At 32.3% G+C, this 11,545-nt stretch overlaps 1 protein-coding gene across 1 annotated transcript; it reads right to left on the bottom strand.

The window, feature by feature from the left end:
• Positions 1-3,825: 3,825 nt before the first annotated feature.
• BDCG_03906 (uncharacterized protein) lies at positions 3,826-5,864 on the bottom strand. The gene is made up of 2 exons (XM_045419574.1): positions 5,658-5,864; positions 3,826-5,493 (listed from the first exon to the last, which is right to left on the bottom strand). The coding sequence occupies exons 1-2, from the start codon at positions 5,713-5,715 to the stop codon at positions 4,442-4,444; spliced, it is 1,110 nt and encodes a 369-aa protein (XP_045275842.1). The 5' UTR covers positions 5,716-5,864; the 3' UTR covers positions 3,826-4,441.
• Positions 5,865-11,545: the final 5,681 nt, after the last annotated feature.

The raw sequence follows: 11,545 nt of genomic DNA, 5'->3' as shown, positions 1-11,545 counted from the left end.
TTTGAATGAGTTTTCTTGACTAATCAGAGACTCATTGTCAATATTAATATCACTGATTTAATGAAGTAACTAATTAATTATACATTCAAGAAAATCATCACTGAGTGAAAAAAGCAGTCTCAGACTGATTCTGTGACTGTGAGAAAGAACAAGAATAAAGATAAGAACAAAGATGAGAATAAAAGCACATCTGTATGAAAGTGCACTCACTGTAGAAGACATGAATATACTGTTAACAGATGTTTCATCTTACACTCTGATAAAAAGAAAAAGAAGAATGATAAGAAGAAAGAGAAGAAGAATAACTTGATAAGTTCTCAATCAGCAGTAAATGCAGTAATTACAAAGATTGAGTTCTATTTCTCTTTCACAGTCACTAAAAAATCATTCTCTAGATCTTGATATTTGAACACATGTATAAGTCTGAATATGACAGATGAGCTTCATTCTTTTTTAAATATCAAATCTTTTAATGATAACATCTCTTTTGATTCTGCCACTGAGAGAACTGAGTTTATTAAGAAGATTGAGACTGTCATCTTGAAGATTGAGAGTGATAATATTAACTTACAGAATGTTTACTATATCTCTAATATTACAGTTAATCTTCTCTCATTTATAAAGCTTGAAGATCAGAGATTCTGATTTACATTGTCTTTCACTATTCTCTCATTTTTCATTTACAGAGCTCTGAATGGCATTATTTTTCATACAGTTCAGACTGCTCAGAATAATATATATAAGATTAATGAATAGAAGTTCAATGAGAATCTCAATTATCTGAATAAGATAGTCAAGTATATTACAATGCTAAATGAGTATAATTTTGACTGAAAAGTTGATCTTTCTGTGACTGCTATTACTACTGTTAATAACATTGATTCTACAGTTCTGAATACAGGTCTCAAGAATATAAGAATATTAAAGACTCTTTTGAACTGACACTGTGATCTCAGTCACATTCACACTGATGCTATAATTGCTATGACTAAGAATTCTCATACTGAAGTCACAATTAAAGATTCTAAGACTAAGTTCTTTTATAAGAAATGTGTCAAGGCAGGTATGACATGAGATTATTTAAAAACACTGATATCTAGATCTATTCAACTCATTGAGAAGATTCATATTGATCTTGCAGATGATGAATGTACATTGAAAGATCTCTCTAATCATCTCTTAGAGTTCTATCAGAGAATTAAATACTGAATACTTATCACCTGTGATGCAATCTGCTACTGTTGAGTATATTTTTTAAAGTTCAAGAATGAGACTGTTCAATACTTTGAGTTATGACTCAGATTCATGAGTAATCTTGAGTATACAGCCTCTGCTTTTCTATGAACTGATATTGATAATGTTTTCCAATCCACATATATGCACACAGTTATGAATTCATATAGTATCAAATGAGAATCAACAGCACCACATTCACCACACCAGAATGGCGTTTCCGAACGTGAGATCTGCACTATCATGAGACAGGTTAGATCTGCTCTTTTGAAAGTTCTTTACAACTCAAAATTTTGACCCTCTACTGCAGAGACTTCTGTGATTTCAAGTTCACATAAGATTTCTTAATATGCACTTACAAATACCCTGCTGAATGTGAGGCATTTTCACTGATTGAGTGCAGAGGTTTTTATTCACTTGTATGAATCTCAGAAGCCCGCGGATAAGCTTTCTTCATATACTGATTTCTATTGTATCATTGAATTCAGTGGCACATTGACATATTGCCTATAGCATTCTGAATCTGATAAGATTATTGTCAGTAGTGATGTGAGATTTCTGATCACTGAAAAACTGGTTGTTATATCTATGAAACTTATTAATTATGTTATTAAACTGAAACCTGACATTTATCTGATTGATAATGAAGATATCTCTGACATTGATGATCTGAATTCTACATAATTGCAGCCCGCGAAATCGCTGGCTACATATACTTTGAGTCTTATTACAGGTAATCTCTCAAAGTTCTACAAGAATGTCACATCTCAGTCAGAGAGAGTAGAAGATTATTGAAAGAAGTTTATATAACACAAGATTATCAATCTGAAGAGACATAATATATAGAGTTTGATCTCTAGATCTGATATTCTGAGAGATGAATTAATTACTTCAGACTGTTAAATGTTTCTTAAGAAAGATAGATCTGTAGATTTGAATACTGATTCTGATGATATTCTTAGAAAATCACATTGAGTGATTTATAATAACTGACTTAAGAAGAATTCTAGAGAAGAGACCTACACTTCTGTTATCACTGATACTATCAATTGTATTCTTTTTACAATAGCAGTACTATGCAGTTGAACACTCTGTCAAGTAGATATAGTGATAATATATCTGTATAAGTGTCTCACTAAGAAGATCTATATAAGATAATTCACTGAATTTGAGACAGATTCACTGAAAACACTTGTCTGTGTAGTTGAGAGTAGTTTATATAGTCTGAACTCTGTAGTAAAGATCTGATATAATTACTTAACAGCTCTATTAAGCAATCTTAAATTTACAGTCAGTGTCTATAATTCAGTACTCTGATATCATATATTCAGATATCATCTCTATATAATAATTTATATTAATGATATTAACATCATATCTGAAGTTTCTGAGAATACTGATTAGCTAGTGAGTATACTCAGTGAGAAATTGAAAGTCAAGAATCTACATCAGTTAATTAAGTATTTAAGTATAAAAGTTAATTATTCAGACAAAGAAATTGATTTGATATATTATCAATATATTAAATATCTTGTTAAAGATTTCTATCTTGATAATGCAGCTGTTATCAGAATATTAATGAAGAATGAATTTCATATTAATAATTTCTCTATATCTGAGAAAGAGACTGATTTCACAATTCAGTGATATTAATATAATATGAGTTGTTTATAATATCTTACAGTTAAAACATATTCTGATATCACTTATACTGTCTTACTACTCACTCAATAGAATATTGATTCAATATCTCAATATTAAAAGACTCTATTATATGTTATATATTATTTGAAAGAGATCATGAATCTGAGCATTTTCTACAGATATAATCTGTATAAGAGATTCATTTCTACTAATCTTTCTGTTTCTACTGATCTTTCTGTTCTCTCTGATTTTCTCAATAATTTCTACCTACTCTTCAGCTACTCAGATTCTGATTGAGTCAGTCTCTTAAATAATAATAGAAAATTAACATTCAGCTATATTTTTAAGCTCACAGATAGTCTGATTTCATGATATTCAGTGAAGTAATCTTGTATATCTCTAAGTTTCAATGAGACTGAATATATGACTCTTAGTGAGGCAGTCTGCAAAGTAATATAAATTCAGAATCTTATAATTAAGCTTGACTTTATCACTACATTTTCAATATGAATTCTCACTGATAATAAGAGTGTCATAGATCTTACAAAGATGACAGTCATTACAGCCTGAAGTAAGCATATTAATATATATTTTCATTTTTCACATTGACAGTTGAATCAGAGAATCATTGATTTAAAATACATTCTCACTGCTTAGATGATAGTGAATGAACTCATTAAATCTCTAGACACTGTGATATTTATACAATTCATGATTTTGCTAGGTCTTACAGATGTAAAAGTTGGGAATGTTTAATTTTACATTTGTATTTGATTTTGACAGACTATCTTGGTGGTTTGGGTGTTTTTGTATGTGATTCTTGTTATCTCAAGGGGGGGTGTTGGCTGTTACAGCTGTTGCAGTTAGCAATCCCACTAGATCACGTGACCCACCACTATATTATGTTCTTGTAGATAGATCTATCAATACAACCTTCAACTATCCTACATCTATTTAGTGTAACTCGCGTAGTTAGATTACAACACAACAACGTTATCCTTCAAGAGATAGTAAGTACATTGTCCTGTACAAAAGTAAAATGCCCTAAGGTAGATGGATAAGGAAAACCCTTTGAAAACGCCTAGTCTGTTGGAAATCTGCTCCCCCTTCCCTCCCCCGCTTCTTTGTCTCTCTCTTCCTCTCCGCAGCTGAGTAATACAACAAAGTTGTGGCCCCTTGCAGAACGAGAGGAAACGATAATTTATACAAAACGCACCATTTCGCCATTTAGCAAAACAACTCGTTTCCAAAACAACCCAACAACATGGTTACATGCCTATCTTGGCGTCTTGTTGGTAACCATGTCGGGAAGATATAAAAATGGAGGTTTCAGGAGAAGATCGCAAGTTATCGGAAACCTCGAACGGACCGGTTCTAGCTAACAGGTACCTCCGGAAGTAAATACAGAGATTAAAACGAGAGGATAGACGAATCATCGGCTGAGACATCTAAAGGACCATTCCATAGTAAATAATAATATAACTATTCGTGCGTAAACACCGGAGGTAAACGGGCAAGCTGTACTTGTAGTCTTTCAAATAATGCGTATAACATACCCTACTAACTAGTGATGGTTACCGTCGTTGCTACTGACCACACTACCGACTTCAGACCAGCTGGCTGGCGTGTGCGTGCCATCATGGACGGATTCCAGCTCACTCAGCGTCCCGTCAGACATTCGCTCGAAGGCGTTATTCTGGATATGGCTGAAGCTTGAAGCGATTGAGGGCGCTGAAGAGACTGATTGGATAGTATGGCTCCCCTGCTGGTCCGCAAATGGATTTTCGCTCTCATACAGTGGTGGGTGTGGTGGTGCTGTGGAATTTTGATCAGCTCGGGGGGGACGTGCGTAGTAGAAGTCCGGCTCGTCATCCTCTGTATGCTGGGACGAGGCTAAGGAGAAATAGCTAGATTGTGAGGTGGGATCCTCTTGCTGGCCCTGGCCCTGTACCTCGCTGTGTGAGAAACTAGGGAAGTCCATGGCTGGGTTTTCAGAAGTCGGGGTAAGATCAACCAAAGACTCCGAAGGATGGTGTGAGGAAGTCTCTGAATTGAGGGTGGTGCGGATTCTATCTATATCTATAATGTCAAGTATTGTCTGGCGATGCTCAGCCGAAATCTTCGGACCCACGTCAGATATTGATGTGGATAGATCAGAGCACGTTCTAGAACGTAAATGAACGGTATCTGGGTTTGTCACTTGGACACCTGAAGCTTGCGCTTGTGGCTCGATGTCCTTGGCCTTGGGCAGTGGCTGCTGAGGTTGCTTGGATTGAGCCTTCAACCGCCCATCTTTGTCCACAAGATCATCAAAGCTACCAGTGGGGCCTGAGGAAGATTTATTCTTTCTTGCCTCGAGTATCGACGCTCGTCGCAAGATTTCCTCCCTAGCTTTGTTCCGTCTTGCCTCAGCTTCCTCGCCCAGTTCTTCGCGCATAGATATATCTTCCGCTTGCCTGCGGTCGGCGGAACGTTCTTGCGGATTAATTTCATCTCCAAGATTGTGCAGGGCTATTGCAATTTTCCGGCGGGAATTTCGAACCCATTGTTTCACATGCGGGCTTTCGTAGACAGCAATACCTGCGGCAAGGAGGATAGTAACAGTGATCACGAGGCCTAAAACGCCAACGTGGATAGAGTTAGGAAAGAAAGCTTGCAGACAACGACACAATATAGCAAAAGGCTGTGTGTTGTTTGAAACATGGAGGCTCTATATGTGCTCTCTCCTCAAGGAATGGAAAGCGGGGATGAGCGGCGCAGGAAGGGAACAGTGCACAAACCTTTAGCTAATGGAGCAGGCATTTCGAATTTGCTTGTTGAGATTAAATAGATTCCCATATAGCTAGCAGTATCAGCGAACTTGGAACATAATGGGCTCGAGATAACTTGAAATCCTTCACATTCCTACTGCACCGGTAGGTTCTCCGAGTTATGTTGCCGCCTGGCTGATTTGCCCGAGCTCCGCCGTCGTCATATCTGGGTCACGGGAATGCAATAGCTCAACTAGTCTAAATATGGTTACCGGCTTCCGCAGATCTAACCGTGCCATGCTTACTCACTCTCTCTAGTGAGTGCGCCACAGTGTATGGAAAACCACACTGTAAAAAGATTATAAGCTGAAAAAATCAATTATGATATTGATATAATTATTAATTCTGAAAAATGTCTTATTTATTAATATTATTCTCTACTGAAAATCATTTGTGTTTCTGCAGTGTACGTTAATTACAGCGTATGTCAACCGTGTATAATACGTGTAACATGGTAAATCTTGTCTCATTCTCTAAGATGAAGATGAGCGGGCAACTCTATATATATAAAAGTATATACTTGTCTGTTTATCATAGTGTAAGAGGTCTACGCCGAATAGATCGGTATAATATATATAGGTCTTATATAACAAAGTGAAAAATGTTAAAGAAGAAAAAGAAAGAGAAAGTATGAGAATCAGTGATTAAAGTGAATATTTATATATGTATACAGTGTATATGCAGTGAAGCTTCAGAGTGAAAGAATAGAAATTTCATGAATTTTTCAGCTAAGAATCAGTGATTGAAAATGACTGAGAATCAGAGCTTTCAGTAAAATGTATGAAGTGTAAAGAAATAGTCTATATAATGATCAGATGCAGCTTATTACATTAGTTTACTTCTTCTTCAATCATGTATTATTCTTATCAGTCAAGAACTGCAGTCTCAGATAATGTGAAACTCAGAGTTCAGATTAGATAATTATAGCTAACTCATTTTATAAGATATTATCAGTGATAACTGTGAGATCTCTTATCAAGAATATCTTCAATGTCTTATTTAACTTCATTATCTTCTTCTATGATCTCTGACAGCTATCAGTTGAAAATCAGTTGAGAAGAGAACAGATTAATAATAATACAGCAGAGTAAGCTTGTATAAAAGATATTATAAATTTCTGATAATATGTTAAAGTAGTAGTTATAACTATCTAGAACTTCTATTACTTTATACTTAATATAACAGTAATTCAGTGTATAAGATGAATGAGTGATCTGTATATTCTTGAGATTCAATCACACTAAGTATTCTATCTTATATTGCTTAGTGAGATCTTGATAAATATTAATTTAATTCTCTTAATCTTGTTTCATAGTTGTTATAAAGATCTCTGTCTAGTTACAGATATCTCAGAGCTTTATTACTAGACTGACTGTGTGAGCGTGTCTGAGACCAGGATCAGATTTTTTGATAGTTTCATTACCAATTCAACTGATTTCATTACACGGTTTTAACATTAGATAGTAGTTTCATACTGTCTCAGTGAGACTTACTATCTACTCTTATCACATTTTTCAAATGAGATCATGATTTTCACTTCTCAATTTAAATTATTTTTATTGCTTTAAATGACTTTAAATCTTATTTAAGTATTATCAAAAAGTGTTACTTTTTAAAAAAATTAAAAATAGTCTAAAAAAAACCTTAAAATGTCTAAAAATAGTAACTTTATGCTAAGAATAAAACTAAATGAGATTAAATGAGATCACTTTCTCATTTTTTTCAAGTCATGATTTCATTTTAAGATCTGATATATAGTCACTTTACATGTTTCTTTGATAGCCAGTCCCAGCGGGATTCACGCCAAGAAATGTATGAGATCAGATCAAATGAGATCAAACATGAAATTCATGATCCTGGCAGCCAGTCTATTTATTACTATATTATCAGTAATCTGAATTAAACTGTGAGACTTCAGTGTAAAGTATGTGATTTCTAGAAGATTCAATACTTTCATATAATAACTATGTGTAAGAAAGAATGAGCTTATATCTGTTGAAACAGTATCATGACTGTTAATAGTAATCTCTGTGTGTAGAAGAAGATCATATCAATCATTTTATAAGTAATTATAGAACTTATGAAGATAATTCTTTATAATTTAAATGATTTATTCTGACATATCATCAGTCTCAGAATGATAGACAGTTGATAAACAGTGTATAATCTTGAGAACTTGACAGATTCTTGTTCAGAGAGTGCTTATGAATTAACAGCTCTGATATGATACTACAGATCTCAGTAATTCATACATCTGATAGAATGAGCTCTGTAGAAAAGCTTTAGTAACTTATTCAGTATTCATCTTATTACAAGATATCAATATTATATCTTTACTCAATCAGTTCACAATGATCAGAATATTCCACAATTCTTACTCTCAGAGAGATTAATAGTGAAGTTAATTACTATATCTTATCAGATTCTATCTGAGATATTGAGTGATTTTAATAGATCTTTTCTACAGTTCTTTCATAAGATAATGAAAGAATAATGATTGCAGTTTTAAATAAAATATCTGATACTGTTTAATATCTCAGATCAGTAGAACTCTTGAGAGATTATTCAGTATAATTATTTATAATCTGAGTGACTGATTATATGTGAATTATACATCTCTTGTATTATTCACATATGTAAGAGTTCAGAGTAAAGAACTTAATATTATTCATAGAACTGTAGAGTGTTACTATTATTAATTAAGTATTCTAAGATGTCAGTTCTTATACATAGTTCTGAGAGAAATCAGAGTGCTTCTTGATATACTGTTTTAATAAGTATCTGAAGAAGTTCATCAGTTTGAGCTGTTATATATCATAATTCATTCAGTATAGATTCAAGAGATATTAAGATATCAGTGTCAGTATCAGTATCAGTGTCAGTGTTAATATTAATGACAGTTTGAAGAGAAGATGTTCTAATCAGAGAAGTATATATAATGTCATGAGTTGTTTCATCTTAATCAACTAATATCTTCAGATCTAGAAGCTAGTATTCTCAGTTCATTTAACAGATGTCTGTTACATTGAAAGATATATCTTACTCTCATTATAAGAGAGCATCTGTCATTGAGTTCTGACTATCAGAACAATAGTGTATTGTAAAATAAAAGTAGCTTAAGAACTCAGATCATTGTATCTATTATTCAGTGAGTTTATAGATAGTTATGAAGTACTTGAGATTCTTATAATCTGTGATTATCTCAAATTCAGAGACACTTCAGAGTTTAAAGTCTTATTCTTTTAAACAGTGTATAATTATGAGAAGTTTCTTATCATAGATCTCATAGTTGCATTCAGCAGGGCTTAACTTCTTAGATATAAAGATATATAATTATAAGACATCTTTATTCTTATATTATAATACAGCTTTCTTTGTAATATAGTCAGAGAAGTCAGCTTTAACCACTGTTTCACAGTCAGAATTAAATATTATTAGTAGAGATATATTAATGAACATCTTCTTTATCTGTATAAATACAGTATTAATATCTGCTGATTATTAAAATACTGAGTTCTTCTTAATGAGTTCTGTAAGTGATCTTATAATATCTGAGAAGTTTCTTATAAATCACTGATAGAAGTTAGTAAATTCAATGAAGCTTTATATATTCTTCACAGTATATGAAGCTTCTCATTCAAGAATAACAGAGACTTTCTTAGAATTCATTCAAATTTTCTTATCAGCTTCTATGATAAAATCTAGATATTTTATACTCTTGACTTCAAAATTATATTTATTAATATCTATTGATATTTCTGCTTCTTGTAATTATTGTAATACTGTTTATATATGTTCTTGATATTCTTTTCTGAACTTATCAGTGAAGATGAGAATATCATTGAGATATACAGATACAAATTTATTAAGACAATCTCAGAGTACTCAGTTGATATACTTCTGAAATATACTGAGAGTATTAGTCAGTTCAAAGAATGTGACTACTCATTCAAAGAGATTATAATATATTTGAAATACTATAAGTCATTCATCTTCATCAGTGATATAAATCTGATAAAATGTGATGATGACATCTAGTTTCATAAATTATTAAGCTTGTTTAATATGAGCTAGAATTTCATTGATAAGAGATAAAGAATAGCAGTTCTTCTTGATTAATCTGTTCAATTCTTGATAGTTCACACAGAATCAGAGTTCTTCATCTGATTTCTTTGCAAAGAGAATAGAAGATGCAGTGAAAGAGTTACTAATATGTATAAATTTCTTATTCAACAGATCACTGAGTGTCTTCTGAAGAAAAAGAAGTTCATCTTAAGACATATTATAAAGAGAGCCTTATAATAACTCAGAATTCTTATCATTCTTCCTTTCTCACTTGATACTGTGATTTACTCCTGAGTCTTGTAAGAGAAATATATTCATAATGTTATCTTATTGAAAGATATCTAGATATTCATGATATCGTTGAGAGAGTTTTGTATGTTAGAAAAACTTTTCCAGAGCTTTATTAATATTGATCAGACTGATGAAATAGATTGTTACATAATTTTACTATCAGTGATCTTTTCAGTGACTTATTTTTCAGAGTATTTTATAAGTATTGACAGAGATCTGTGTCAGATCTATAGTCTTGTGAATATCATCTTCATGAACTCTATCATTGTTAGAGAATATTAGGCTTCTATTTTGAGCATTTAATAAGATGCCTTGTTCAGATAGTCAGGCAAGTTCTAATATAAGATTATAATTAAGATTATCAACTTTATATACATAGATATCTTTGTATTAATGTTCTCTGATATCTATATTTAGCTTCATTATATAACAGATGCAAACATTCTTTAAGTCATTGTATTCTATGTGAAGTCAGGAATTTAATAAGAGAATATACTGAAGATTATAATATCTTACAACTGAAGATTTAATAATTGTATAATAACATAGACTGCTGTCTATCATGACTTTCATATTATACATATTATTGACTACAGTAGATACAAGAATCATCTTCATTGTCATTTTCTCTTTAAATTATTGTTATCTAATCTCTTCAAGCTTCTATTTATAAATTTCAACACAAGCTAATCTTTTTCCTGTTTTATTAAGATATTCTCATAGTTATCTTCTGAATCTTTCTCCAATGCAATGTGATTGATGTGAACAGGCATTGATTCATTCTTTGAGTAAGAAGATACATAGACTGATCAGCAGTTGAAAGCAATGTGTTCTGATTAATTACAGTTAATACACACTTCTTGTTAAGGTCAATCAGCAACTTCTTTGAAAGTGATCTTAGAAACTTAAAAGTCTGTTCAGATGATGAAGACTCTTGCTTATACATAGACATTTGAGTCTACTCAGTTCATGACATCTGTGTCATTGTTATTATTTCTCAGTGCAGGTGTGTGAGTGACTGAGATGTAACATCTTCTATCACTATTCTGTATACTCTTAAGCTTGATAAGATGATCATTCAATGTCTGAAGTTGTATACAGAAACCTTTATAAGTCTGGTCTTTATCTACACTTACAAGAGTCTGTAAGAGTTTGAAAGTTAATGTCTTCTTGAGCATACTAATCTTTATTCAGTTCTTTCAAGATTGATCACCTGCTTCTAGAATCTTGGTATTGAAGTCAGAGATGAATATTATAAGAGAAGTATTTCTCTGTCAGATACTCTGTAATCAATCTAATATTTTCTATTGCATGACAGTGTCTCAGAACAGAATATCAAGATATTTAATAATATTATTAAATGTTTACAAGACTGATTTACATGCTTTCATTTATGAATGAAACTTCTGTTTCACATGATTCTTCTATCATTTATTAATATATTAATGTTGATTGATTAGTGAACTGATGACATCTTCATCTATACTTAGTTTTATAAGCAT

The sequence above is a fragment of the Blastomyces dermatitidis genome (genome assembly GCF_000003525.1).
Source record: "Blastomyces dermatitidis ER-3 genomic scaffold supercont1.4, whole genome shotgun sequence".
Classification (NCBI taxonomy): Eukaryota; Fungi; Ascomycota; class Eurotiomycetes; order Onygenales; family Ajellomycetaceae; genus Blastomyces; species Blastomyces dermatitidis.
This window is presented reverse-complemented; position numbering and strand designations above follow the sequence as displayed.